The 15080-nt window shown below is 39.6% G+C and overlaps 1 protein-coding gene across 1 annotated transcript in view; it reads left to right on the forward strand.

Moving 5' to 3' along the window:
• Window positions 1-14526, forward strand: part of LOC107570339 (periphilin-1-like) — a 106378-nt gene extending 91852 nt beyond the window's left edge. Inside the window, exon 5 of the mRNA XM_016256562.1 lies at window positions 13501-14526. Within this exon, the coding sequence (XP_016112048.1) occupies window positions 13501-13713 (213 nt within the window). The 3' untranslated portion in view covers window positions 13714-14526. The remainder of the gene's footprint in view (window positions 1-13500) is intronic.
• The last annotated feature ends 554 nt before the right edge of the window (window positions 14527-15080 follow it).

Below are 15080 nucleotides of genomic sequence, written 5' to 3' on the forward strand. Positions count from 1 at the left end.
GGAATCTCCAGCGGAGAGCCGTCGAGGAGGGACACCAGGTCCGAGAACCATACTCGGGCCGGCCAGAACGGGGCTACTAGCAACAGACGGACCCCATCCCGGCGTACCCTCGCCAGAACTCCCGGGAGCAGAGCGATCAGGGGAAAAGCGTACAGACGAAGCCTCGGCCACGTCTGCACCATGAGGGAGAACCAGAGCGGACAGTGTGTCGTTTCTTACGCAAATAGATCCACTTCCGCCTGGCCAAATTCCCTCCAAATGAGTTCCACCACCTCGGGGTGGAGCCTTCTCCCCCCAGGCCTCAGCCCCTGTCTCGACAGGATATCTGCCCCCTGATTTAGATACCCAGGGATGTAAACTGCTCTTAGAGAGAGGAGCTTCCCCTAAGCCCACAGAAGGATCTGGCGCGCCAGCTTGTACAAGGGGCGTGAACACAAACTCCCCTGCCGATTGATGAAGGAGACCACCGATGTGTTGTCTGTGCGGACAAGCACATGAAAAGCATACAGACGAAGCCTCGGCCACGTCTGCACCATGGCATCCAGCCCCAGTGGAGCTGGATGCACGAGGGAGAACCAGAGCGGACAGTGTGTCGTTTCCTACGCAAATAGATCCACTTCCGCCTGGCCAAATTCCCTCCAAATGAGCTCCACCACCTCGGGGTGGAGCCTCCTCCCCCCGGGCCTCAGCCCCTGTCTCGACAGGATATCTGTCCCCTGATTTAGATACCCAGGGATGTAAACTGCTCTTAGAGAGAGGAGCTTCCCCTGAGCCCACAGAAGGATCTGGCGTGCCAGCTTGTACAAGGGGCGCGAACACAGACACAGCAATTGATGCCCCCTTAGGTCTGGAAGGAAGTGTGTCAGAGCTCGAAACACGGCCAGCATTTCCAGGCAGTTGATGTGCCAAAAGAGATGATGGCCTTCCCACAGACCCTGGGCAGAGCGGCCACTCATGACCGCTCCCCAGCCCGTGAGAGAGGCATCCGTCGTTAGCATTACGCAACGACAAGGAGCCCTTAACATCGGGCCTTGAACCAGGAACCAACATTTCTTCCACATGTCTAAGGCACGTAAGCATCGCCACGTGACCTTGATAATGCGAAGCGGATTCCCCCTCAGGGAAAATCCCTTGGTTCTGAGCCACCACTGCAAGGGTCTCATGTACAGCAGGCCAAAAGGTATCACGTTGGACGCCGCTGCCATCAGGCCCAACAGCCTTTGAAACTGTTTGACAGTGAGTGACTGGCCTTCTCTTACTCTCGTGACTGTCGTGAGGATTGACTCGATTCGAGCAGGAGACAGACACCACGTGAGTCCCACACCTTTTCTCCCACGATCTTGACACCTCAACATGGAGATCGGGGAAAAACGGAAGGCCCCCGTCGTGAAGGCTGTGATCTGGATTCAGAAAACGCTTGTCTAATTATTTTTAGGATGAGCGTCCTGTTTCTAGGCTGGCCAAACTATATTTTATTTTGATAAAATATTGATGCAACTGCACAAAACACACCCCATAATCACGAATCACACCTCATACGCGAGGGACGGTGGTGGCGAGTCCACAGTCTCCTCTGTCTCGACACTCATCACATCCACCTCCTCGGAGGAAGATAGATGAAGCGTCTGTCTCTCTCTGGGGGGGTGGGAAGAAACCGCAGTGCGGGCTTCCGAACACTGAGAGAGAGCCGCGGATCTAGCGGGTGAGGACCGAGAAAAGGACGAGCCCGTCTCGGATCCCTCCGCTAAATCCACCCGCGATCCCCACGACAACAGTCTCGTACACAGAGTGCTACTGAAGAGCAGAAGCTGGTTTGCGCTCTTCCGGATGTGCTTTTATACTTTCTGGTGCTTACGTCACCCCGCTCGTAACATCTCGCTACTCCATTGGGCTGATTTGACACGTGCTTCAGAATGCGGTCACGCAGAGGCATTCCCAAAGCGACCTCGACGCATCTCGAATTCCTGAAGGGGAACCATTTTTAGCTGGTTAAAATACTAGTGTTCCAAGAATTTTGGCCACCACTGTATCTTAATTCCACACTATTTTGTCATTCTTAATTTAAAATAAAATGTATTAATAATAATAATTCTTCATAATTCTGGGAGGCTATGGTCTTGCACAGGTTTGTTCACACATTAAACTTGCCGCCACGAGAGAAAGGCCTTTCCTCGCTCTTCCGGATAGTCTCCTCTGTCTCGACACTCATCACATCCATCACTCGTAACATCTCGCTACTCCATTGGGCTGATTTGACACGTGCTTCAGAATACGGTCACGCAGAGGCATTCCCAAAGCGACCTCGACGCATCTCGAATTCCTGAAGGGGAACCATTTTTAGCTGGTTAAAATACTAGTGTTCCAAGAATTTTGGCCACCACTGTATCTTAATTCCACACTATTTTGTCATTCTTAATTTAAAATAAAATGTATTAATAATAATAATTCTTCATAATTCTGGGAGGCTATGGTCTTGCACAGGTTTGTTCACACATTAAACTTGCCGCCACGAGAGAAAGGCCTTTCCTCAACATACAATCTCAAGACCACATCTTCACATTGCATGTCTTCGACTCAACATACTATGACATTCCATCCTGTTACTATTTCGTGGCCATGACAAAACGAAATGAAACAAACAAGTCCCTTCCTAGTCACCGTAGTTATATGTAACCCTGATCAGACATCCTATGAGGCAAAACCACATAAATAGTCAGCGCACAAAATACAACTAGATTTTATATTTCCTAAGAAAAATGCTGTTTGCCTGAATGGGAAGCAGGGAGTGACGACCTCTGAAGCCTAAATATAATAATGCCAGTCTACTAGCAGATGGCTCCTAAGCCTCATCTTTACAGGTGCACTTTTTGGTGAAATTAACTGGGGCTCTGCATCATCTTGTTCAGATTGTCCGCTAAAGGAGCCAATTCTTGGTCAGAGAGAAATTACTAGTGTAGACTCAAAACTAGAGAGTGCCCTTGTTTCTTCATTTAGAAAACAAGGGTAGTATGCATAATTCCTTTTAGAGCTGCCACTTCATCTCCGTGTAAATATCTGATGCTAGGAAAATGACATGCCAACACACTTGCTATTGACTGCAGCCATACTAGGGGTGTTCGATTCCATGTTTTTCAGAGTTGACTCCAACTCCCACATAGGAGTCGATGGAATCCTCGAATCCATTTAGCATGACAGTCGTGGTGGAATATTTGCTATGTTAGAATTAAATAAGGTATTCTTGAATGAATTCGTCACATTATAATGGTCAGGGGATGGTGCTATATTGTCTTAAACAGCATTGATATTACAAAAACAAATACAATATATATACGAGAACATTCAAATGTAAACTCAGTGATTGTTTATTTTGTTTATCATCGCAGTGATCGTTTACCAAGAGTTTCCACACCAGTCTATTTTTGATGTGCTGCACACGCTGAATTAAAGCGACAGCATATTGCTCACTGTAAAAATAAATATGTATTGATACAAAATTTGTTCATTACACCATAAATACAAATAAGCAGGCCTAAAAGTCTGTTTTTACAGTTAACATGGCTTTTTAGCTATAGGGGTAAAGCAAGGAAAAAGTTCCTTTTAGGGTAATCGATTACGCTTTTAAATAAATAGCCTATGGCAACATAGATGGCACTCGTAGAGTTAGAAAAACAAAGTTCTTTATGACCAGCAGGATTGTAATGTGTAATGCGAAGGAAAAGGCTTGAGACGGCTGTTTCTGTCAATGATAGGTTTTAATTTAAAATGATATCTTACATTAAAAGGTAGTAGGCTAAGTACAGTCATGGCCAAAAGTTTTGGCAGTGACATAAATTTTGTTTTGCAAAGTTTGCTGCTTCAGTATTTGTAGATTATTTTTCCACATGTTTCTATGGTATATTGAAAAACAATGATAAACAAGTTTTAAAGGCTTTTATTGGCAAAAAATATATAATGGGTCAATATTTACAGGTCCCTTGTTCTTCATAACCTCTGCAGTTCGCTCTGCACCCCATAATCACGAATCACACCTCATACGCGAGGGACGGTGGTGGCGAGTCCACAGTCTCCTCTGTCTCGACACTCATCACATCCATCACTCGTAACATCTCGCTACTCCATTGGGCTGATTTGACACGTGCTTCAGAATGCGGTCACGCAGAGGCATTCCCAAAGCGACCTCGACGCATCTCGAATTCCTGAAGGGGAACCATTTTTAGCTGGTTAAAATACTAGTGTTCCAAGAATTTTGGCCACCACTGTATCTTAATTCCACACTATTTTGTCATTCTTAATTTAAAATAAAATGTATTAATAATAATAATTCTTCATAATTCTGGGAGGCTATGGTCTTGCACAGGTTTGTTCACACATTAAACTTGCCGCCACGAGAGAAAGGCCTTTCCTCAACATACAATCTCAAGACCACATCTTCACATTGCATGTCTTCGACTCAACATACTATGACATTCCATCCTGTTACTATTTCGTGGCCATGACAAAACGAAATGAAACAAACAAGTCCCTTCCTAGTCACCGTAGTTATATGTAACCCTGATCAGACATCCTATGAGGCAAAACCACATAAATAGTCAGCGCACAAAATACAACTAGATTTTATATTTCCTAAGAAAAATGCTGTTTGCCTGAATGGGAAGCAGGGAGTGACGACCTCTGAAGCCTAAATATAATAATGCCAGTCTACTAGCAGATGGCTCCTAAGCCTCATCTTTACAGGTGCACTTTTTGGTGAAATTAACTGGGGCTCTGCATCATCTTGTTCAGATTGTCCGCTAAAGGAGCCAATTCTTGGTCAGAGAGAAATTACTAGTGTAGACTCAAAACTAGAGAGTGCCCTTGTTTCTTCATTTAGAAAACAAGGGTAGTATGCATAATTCCTTTTAGAGCTGCCACTTCATCTCCGTGTAAATATCTGATGCTAGGAAAATGACATGCCAACACACTTGCTATTGACTGCAGCCATACTAGGGGTGTTCGATTCCATGTTTTTCAGAGTTGACTCCAACTCCCACATAGGAGTCGATGGAATCCTCGAATCCATTTAGCATGACAGTCGTGGTGGAATATTTGCTATGTTAGAATTAAATAAGGTATTCTTGAATGAATTCGTCACATTATAATGGTCAGGGGATGGTGCTATATTGTCTTAAACAGCATTGATATTACAAAAACAAATACAATATATATACGAGAACATTCAAATGTAAACTCAGTGATTGTTTATTTTGTTTATCATCGCAGTGATCGTTTACCAAGAGTTTCCACACCAGTCTATTTTTGATGTGCTGCACACGCTGAATTAAAGCGACAGCATATTGCTCACTGTAAAAATAAATATGTATTGATACAAAATTTGTTCATTACACCATAAATACAAATAAGCAGGCCTAAAAGTCTGTTTTTACAGTTAACATGGCTTTTTAGCTATAGGGGTAAAGCAAGGAAAAAGTTCCTTTTAGGGTAATCGATTACGCTTTTAAATAAATAGCCTATGGCAACATAGATGGCACTCGTAGAGTTAGAAAAACAAAGTTCTTTATGACCAGCAGGATTGTAATGTGTAATGCGAAGGAAAAGGCTTGAGACGGCTGTTTCTGTCAATGATAGGTTTTAATTTAAAATGATATCTTACATTAAAAGGTAGTAGGCTAAGTACAGTCATGGCCAAAAGTTTTGGCAGTGACATAAATTTTGTTTTGCAAAGTTTGCTGCTTCAGTATTTGTAGATTATTTTTCCACATGTTTCTATGGTATATTGAAAAACAATGATAAACAAGTTTTAAAGGCTTTTATTGGCAAAAAATATATAATGGGTCAATATTTACAGGTCCCTTGTTCTTCATAACCTCTGCAGTTCGCTCTGGCATGCTGGATATTAGCTTCTGGGCCGAATCCTGACTGATGGCCATCCATTCTTGCCGTATTAGTTCTCGGAGGTGATCACAATTTGTGGGCTTCTGCTTGTCCACTTGCTTTTGAGGACTGACCACAGATTTTCTATGGGATTGAGATCCGGGGAGTTGCCTGGCCACAGATCCAAAATTTCAATGTAATGATCTTCGAGCCACTTCTTTATCACTCTTGCTTTGTGACATGGTGCTCCATCATGCTGGAAAATGTACGGATCATCACCAAATTGCTCATGGATCGTTGGAAAAAGTCTCTCTTGCCAGACGTTTTGATACCATTCTTTATTCATGGCAGTGTTTTTGGGCAGAATTATGAGAGAGCCCACTCCCTAGGTTGAAAAGCAACCCCAGACATGGATGGTCTCAGGATGCTTCACTGTTGGTACAACACAGGACTCATGGTAGCGTTCACCTTTTCTTCTCCGAACAATCGATTTTCCAGATGTCCCAAACAGTCGGAAGCGAGCTTCATCAGAGAAAATAACTTTGCACCAGTCTTCTGCTGTCCAATCCTTGTACTTCCTGCAGAATTTCAGTCTGTCCTTGATGTTTTTCTTGGAGAGAAGTGTCTTCTTTGCTGCCCTTCTTGACACCAGGCTGTTGTCCAAAAGTCTTGGCCTCACTGTGTGTGCAGATGCTCTCACACCAACCTACTTCCATTCCTGAGCAAGCTCTGCACTGCTGGTGACACGATTACAGCTGACTCCTCAGGAGGAGACGATCCTGTTCTGTAGCTCACTCCTCAGGAGGAGACGGTCCTGTTCTGTAGCTGACTCCTCAGGACGAGACGGTCCTGTTCTGTATCTGAGTCCTCAGGACGAGACGGTCCTGTTCTGTAGCTGACTCCTCAGGACGAGACGGTCCTGTTCTGTATCTGAGTCCTCAGGACGAGACGGTCCTGTTCTGTAGCTGACTCCTCAGGAGGAGACAGCCCTGTTCTGTAGCTGAGTCCTCAGGAGGAGACGGTCCTGTTCTGTAGCTGAGTCCTCAGGAGGAGACGGTCCTGGCGCTTGCTGGACACTCTGGGATGTCCTGAAGACTTCTTCACTGCAGTCGAACCTCTCTTCTTGAAGTTCTTGATGATCCAATAAATGGTTCTTTCAGGTGCAATATTCTTTGAAGCAGTTTCCTTGCATGTGAGGCCATTTTGAAGCAAAGCGATAATGGCTGCACGTGTTTCTTTGGAGGTAACCATTGCTAACTAGAACACAATGATTGGAAGCACTTCTTCCCTCCTTTTATAGGAATCAGTCTGCTCTTACAATCTAATTAGTATGATAGTGATTTCAACTGACTAGTACTCTTTCACACTTTCACATGTGCTGCTGATATGATTAGTCAATTAATGTTAGCTGGTAATTTTGTTTTTGTTTTTTGTGAAAAGTTAATTCTTTGGCTAATGAAGCTTTTAGCAGTTATTTAAAATGCATCTGATCACTCTACACAATAATCTAAAAACAAGCTGTTGTGGTGTTCATACACATTAAGCAGAAAAACACAAAATTGATATCACTGCCAAAACTTTTGTCCATGACTGTAGACTGCAGGCTGTGTTTATATTTTGCCACTTGCTTGAGCATCTAAATAATACGGTATATAAATCATTACAGAAGTAATTTTAATATCTTGACCTTAAACGTGAGTATGAAAGATTGTATTACTGTGTAAAAAATTTGGGGTGGGACTAAGTCTGCAGCAGCGCTCACATGATGAAGCGCTCACGACTTCATAAGTGGAAAATAAGTAGTTTCCTATAGCACGTGAAAACAGCAGAGAAGTGCTCTCGCTCAGCACAGTGGAGTGCATCATTTTGTTAACTTTGTGGTTTATTTTGAGACGTTTGGGACAAGGTAACACACGGCCCTCTCACAATATATTGCTTTACAGATCCGCGCTCCAGTGCGGTTAGTGCTCACACTCACTGATCTATATATAACTGAACCGCGCTCTGGCCCACCTCTTCCAACCGAGCGCAGTACGGAGTGATCACACTAGTCAAACGACCCGGGCTTTTGGGGTAAAAACGTGCTCGGGCACTGTTAAGATTGCTTATAGTGTGACTACACCCTTATCTCCCGCATCCCGCACTAGGGCTGTCAAAAATAAAATTCAAATTTCTAATATACGTCAAATTTAATATAAAAATCCACATTTGTATGCAAAAACGTTGCATTCAAATTTTAGGTGTGCATCAGACAGCCTTATCAGTGGTGCACGAGATGCGATGATGTAAGTGTCGTTGCATTATAATGTTTTTGTTAGCTTATCCAGTTGAAGCCACTAGATGCAGTGCTGAAAAAATTTGCGGAAAACGAAAACATCAATGTGGAGAAGATCTTGTTTACATTAAAACTGAAATCAAGCCATTTGCACAGAACGCATATTTCGCACATTTTCTAGAGGGACATCTATCACCGTTGCACTCGCATCTCGCACAAAAGAGCGATGTTTAGAAAGTCATGTAAAATTAATGTAGGTTTAACTTTTAAAAAAACATTAATCAAGACTTTATGGCGGGTTTTTTTCCCCCATCCCACTGCATCTCATGTTTTTAAATGAAAAAATGTACTCTGTGTGATTGGCTTTCCGCCCTTTGTATTAAAGTGAAGTGACATGTGGCCAAGTATGGTGACCCATACTCAGAATTAGTGCTCTGCATTTACCCATCCAAAGTGCACACACACAGCAGTGAACACACACAAACCGTGAACACACACCCGGAGCAGTGGGCAGCCATTTATACTGCGGCGCCCGGGGAGCAGTTGGGGGTTCGGTGCCTTGCTCAAGGGTACCTCAGTCATGGTATTGAAGGTGGGAGAGAGTGCTGTACATTCACTCCCCCCACCTACAATCCCTGCCGGTACGAGACTCGAACCCACAACCTTTGGGTTATGAGTCCGACTCTCTAACCATTAGGCCACGACTTCCCCCTAAACTATGCATACATACATGATGCTGTTTTATTTATAGTTGTTTAAGCAACTTAATTAATTATATATGGTTTATAAACATTATTTTAAACATTATGCACTTTTTTTCTCAGATAGTCATGTTATCTTACTGAATAAACGTGCATTGGTAATATATTTTGCTCGATGCGCCCTCTTGTGGCCTCAGAAGAGAAGCCAAAAGCTTTTCTTCACCCTAACTGAAATTATGCATTTTAAATTCGAATATAATTCGAATTTTGATAATATTTAAGTACAAAATTCGAATCTAGTTTTTCAGCCATTTTGACAGCCCTATCCCGCACACACAAGTCTCTACACACTCGCCCATCAAGTGTTGTCCCGCACCGCACTCTGTTGCATTGGGTCCCAATGGAGTGCAGGTCTCTACTCGGAAGGTGGCTGTTATACTGTTATGATCGAGGCTAAAAAACTATAAAATATTAGATATATTAGATATATATTCTATAAAAACGTTAATGCCCTGGCAGTGGCAAATAGCTTTGGTTTTATATTTAATTTGATTACATTAATGTTATAAGCTGAGATTTACAAGAAATATTTTAGCTGCTACTATGTAAAAGGAATACTGCTGTAAAAAAGCACCTTATTTGTCTAAAGTGTTTGCAAATCAAATGTTATTGCACTTTTGTTCATATAGCAGTACTTTTAAATGAAAAAAGTGCATAATACACTACTTTTGAATTCATTATTGAATTTTGTGCATAACAATGTGATTAATCGCAGAAAATCATGTGATTAATCGAGATTAAAAAAAATTTAATTGTTGCCCAGCACTAATTAATTGCAATAATGATATTAATAATGTCACATGATGAGCTTATGTTTAAAAATGTGAAAAAGCCTAAAAGAATTTTGGGCAGTTTAAATATCACACTTGTACCAATAAAGGTAATTTCCATTTGACATTATCACTGTTGAATTATATATGGTTTATAAACATTATTTTAAACATTATGCACTTTTTTTCTCAGATAGTCATGTTATCTTACTGAATAAACGTGCATTGGTAATATATTTTGCTCGATGCGCCCTCTTGTGGCCTCAGAAGAGAAGCCAAAAGCTTTTCTTCACCCTAACTGAAATTATGCATTTTAAATTCGAATATAATTCGAATTTTGATAATATTTAAGTACAAAATTCGAATCTAGTTTTTCAGCCATTTTGACAGCCCTATCCCGCACACACAAGTCTCTACACACTCGCCCATCAAGTGTTGTCCCGCACCGCACTCTGTTGCATTGGGTCCCAATGGAGTGCAGGTCTCTACTCGGAAGGTGGCTGTTATACTGTTATGATCGAGGCTAAAAAACTATAAAATATTAGATATATTAGATATATATTCTATAAAAACGTTAATGCCCTGGCAGTGGCAAATAGCTTTGGTTTTATATTTAATTTGATTACATTAATGTTATAAGCTGAGATTTACAAGAAATATTTTAGCTGCTACTATGTAAAAGGAATACTGCTGCAAAAAAGCACCTCATTTGTTTAAAATGTTTGCAAATCAAATGTGATTGCACTTTTGTTCATATAGCAGTACTTATAAATGAAAAAAGTGCATAATACACTACTTTTGAATTCATTATTGATATTTTGTGCATAACAATGCGATTAATTGCAGAAAATCATGCGATTAATCACGATTAACAATTGGAATCGTTGCCCAGCACTACAAAAAAAATATTATTAGTAACGTTCAGATCATTTGAAATCAAAATAATGGTGGTAAATAGCCGCGGATCATAGCTCACTACAAACAAAGAACAATGAGCCCATGATGCTTCTGCACTGCATTCAAACCACACGAACTGCACTGCAAACGGATCATCGCTTAACTTCGTTTACTCTTTGCTGATACACTGCACTCAACTGCCAGGCTCTAGAAATTTGAGAATCAGTGAAGACGTCAGCGAGTTCGACTCTAGAGCTATTCAGAGTCAAGAAATCGACACTTTTGGAGTCGACTCCCCATCCCTAAGACATACACAAAAGCACTGAATGCTAGCCATTTGAAACTGGCACAGTTAAAGTCATAAGTCAGAAAGAGGTTTACTACCAAGTATGTTTTCACACACAAGGACTTACAATTTACAACAAGGAATTACACTGTAGAGATGGAATATAACACTAACATAATAAAAACTGAAAATTAAATAATGCATAAACAACCCTCCATCTCAGAAAGAACTTGGAAAGCTAGAGGGAAACATTCAGAAAAATCAAATATGTAAAATGAGGGGAAATGCCAATGATGATCTTTCTAGTTGTACAGCCCTCCAGTCCAAGGTGTTTCACAGAAAACATCTGGAGTACCATTACATTCATCATGTTTTTTGTATGTTGTACATTGAATTTATTGAAGTGTCATTGAATACCATGGTACATAAATAGGCCAATCATTCAGTACCATCGTATATATTTGTGAAAAGAAACTTAAAGGGGTCATCGGATGCCCATTTTCCACAAGTTGATATGATTCTTTAGGCTCTTAATGAAAAGTCTATAACATGCTTTGGTTAAAATTTCTCAATGGTAGTGTAAAAATCACCCTTTTTACCTTGTAAAAATCAGCTCTTTTCAGAGCAACCTGTTTTGTTGCATGTTCCTTTAAATGCTAATGAGCTCTGCTGACCCCACCCCTCTCTTCTGTGGGGTGACTAGCAGTTCTGTTTACTTTAGCCACAAAACTTGCTAACTAGCACATTATTAGGAAAGGCGATTTGCAAAGATTCATAAAAAAAAACCTTATACTCACTTCTTTTTCTTTAGGTTGAGGCTGGATCATGAATGATTCACGCGAACATAGATGCATTTAGGTAGATCAAAGGGTGCATTCCCTTCAAAATCAAAGGTAATATATTGCGTCTTCAGCGGCTCAGATGTCGGGAGTAAATGATGACTGCTATGTTCATTATTACATCCAACAACAAAACACCCCAATCTCTTAGGAGCCATTCTTGTCTACTCCTGCTCCAGCGTCGAAACAATGGCGTTCTGACTGTTCACAGCTCACTCAGGGCGGGTCTAAGGCAAGATGGCCGTGTCAATCAACAATCGTGGGAGGGGCCTTGGTCTGTGTGACGTCACACAGACAGGAAGCTGAGAATTGCTTGATTTGAAAAAGGAGTATTATTTTTAGGGATTAAATAAAAACCACTGAGTGGATTTTTATCATTATAGTGTGGATGTGTACACACACTGCCAACACACATTTCAGATCAAACAACTTGTAAAAGTTCATTTTACATACGATGGCCCCTTTAAAATATTGCAGCAACATATCGTCTAGGAACGAGTTTCACAAAAGTTTTTTTTTATTTTTTATACATAATGTCAAATATTTAACAAAAGGTTTGCTTAACAGCAGTGGCTCTAGAGGCAGAGTTGTTCAGAATACAGAACTCTAACATATGCAGGGGTGCACAAAAGGGCTGCCCAATTTATTTATTATTTCTATTTATTTATTTGCTGTGACCTCAGATTGAGCTCATTCATATGTGCTGCGGGTTTGGTGAAAATACCTCATTCCATTCAAGAGTTATAGACATTTTAGTAAAAGTGGCCCTGCCCACTTTGAACGTTTTGGCATCCTGTTGCGACCAACATTGGAACTTTGTTTTGATAACTTTTGCTGTTCAGACTCCAGAGAATTTTCCTGCACTGGTATTATGTAACTTGTAGTGTAAAACTATATTTCTATAAAGCAGCGACCAAATTTAAATTTTTTGGCCACTTTTGGGTTTTCTCATAATAAAAATATTTACAAATACAATAGGGTTTCTGGGCTTCACGCTTGATAATAATAATAATAATAATAATAATCTTTACAAATTCAATAGGATTTCAGCAATTCACGCTTGAACCCCTTATTAGTGGTATCAAGTTAATAAGTAATTTAGGCATAGTTTATTATTGGGGAGTAACTACTCCACACTTGCTCTCCTCATTAACAAGCACACACACACACACACACACACCAGTCAAAGTTTTCCCTGTGGTGCTTATAATTACAAAGTATAGTTGTATATTTTTTTATACATAGCCAACATGAATTAGACCATGTAACTTGTAGTGTGAAATTATAGTTCTATAAAATAGTTCTATATAAAGCAGGGACCAAATTTAAATTTTTTGGCCAGTTTTGGTTTTCTCATCAGCCATCAAACTTCATTTCACATTATTTTTAGAGTAGTGTATATTTCTATATCTCTATGACAATATTTCTGTTTTCCCCCCCTCATATTAGTGACAGAAAAGTCATTGTCACCTGCAGCAGCTTTTTTTCAAAATATTCCAATTTCCAGCTTTCAGAAAAATAATACAATTATAATGTCTCAAATTCTGTAAGGTCCATTTTTCCCTTAATGTGTATTTAGTCATAATGGAGACTACTTTGTCAAACTGCTAATTAATTAGAAATAGCTGAAAAATGTAAAATAATATACTGTTTGTCTTCTTTTACTGTTTGTCTAATTGTGTCTTCTTTTGTGCTTGCATCAATAGAAGTGTGTTTTGGTTTATCTGTGGTAGCATTTCTTGTGTTATTGTTAATTCATTTTTCTAATGTTTTGTGTATGTATTATCAATAATCCATGCAGGTGTATCGGCAGGACTGTGATACATTTGGCATGGTTGTGAAGATGTTGGTGGCCAAGGATCCATCCTTGGAGAAGCCAATTCAGCTGTCTCTGCGTGAAAACCTGAGGGACATTGGCATGCGTTGCATCAAGGCCATGGAGCAGTTCATCCATGAGTATGATTCCAGAGAGCTAGACACTCCATCCACCTCCCAACTGCATTCCATCAAGTGACGACTCCAAACACATGGCAAAATCCAGCTACTTATTCGCTTCTCATGCACGCTATCCATTCAACTTTAAAATGTGCCCCTCTTTATCACACCTTTAGCTATATCAGTGTTTCTTCAAACAATTTTCATATACATAGTCAATGAAATTACTTTTATTACACCTTTGTATTCCTTTTTTTTGGTAAACAGAGGATGTTCCACGTATCTGTAATCCCACAAAACCACTGAGAAAAGTCAAAAAAATACAAGAATATGAATAGTATGAATATAATAGGCATTTTACATTATCTTCCTTATAATGCTTGCAAAACATTATTACAACATCTCTTCCTTGTTGAGCAACAAGCTTAAAATATTGGTGGTCATCAGAGTAAAACATACAGAATTTGTTGTATATAAACTTAAAACACACATCATGTGACATCATGTGAATTGTTAGTTGCACTTGTGATAAAATATAGTGTTACCATAGTACATACAGTAATATCTGTCTACATGTTTTACAAATAAAATTGTCTTCCACTGACTTGCAGAATTGTAATACATTACATGTAAGATTACAATTAGGAAGACATAGAAGATTGTGTGTAAATGAACAGGAGAGGGTTATCCAAAACTGGAGCAATGTTAAAAGAAACACAACCTTAGAGAAAAGTTCAGCTGTAAAACGTTTCACCCTATTTCTGACAATTTGTCCAGAAAAGAAAATATAAAATATGCTTTTTAATGGATCACTTCGATTGTAATAATCTGAAACTTCATTAAAGGCATTGTTTGTTTGTTAATAGTTATTTAATTCACATACACGACATGAACTGGGGATACACATGCAGTCACCGTAAAATTCTACACTTTACAATATGATACATATAATGCATCTGAGAATACAAAATATAGAAATATTTAAGACAATATTTACAGAACTTTTACAATACTACATTGTTTTTATATATATTTTTTTATCTTTAGGAAAACATTTAATTTTAAGATATTATTTGTAAATGGTATTTAAATGACTTTGGAAAAGACAAAATATTGCATTTAAAATAATAACCAACATCGCTCAGTAAAATGCTAAACATTTTTAAAAAGTTTAAATTTAAAACGATATTAATAAAACAAGTTGAAAACCATGAAGAGAGCATACTAGGCAACTATTTAGAACAATTAACAGTTAACAGCGTGGGGATTATAGTAAACTGTATTGTAACAAAATTATACCAAAACTTAAGGGGGAAAAAAAGAAAGGAAAGAATGTAACCTTGACTAGAATCAGAATCGCAACCAAAAAAATCTGAAAACAGGTAAGACAATGGTTGTAATTAGATTGTGTAATTACAATGGTTGTAATTGTTAGATTGAATCCCA

This window comes from Sinocyclocheilus grahami, unplaced genomic scaffold, assembly GCF_001515645.1.
Source record: "Sinocyclocheilus grahami isolate Dianchi unplaced genomic scaffold, SAMN03320097.WGS_v1.1 scaffold1443.1, whole genome shotgun sequence".
Lineage (NCBI taxonomy): Eukaryota > Metazoa > Chordata > Actinopteri > Cypriniformes > Cyprinidae > Sinocyclocheilus > Sinocyclocheilus grahami.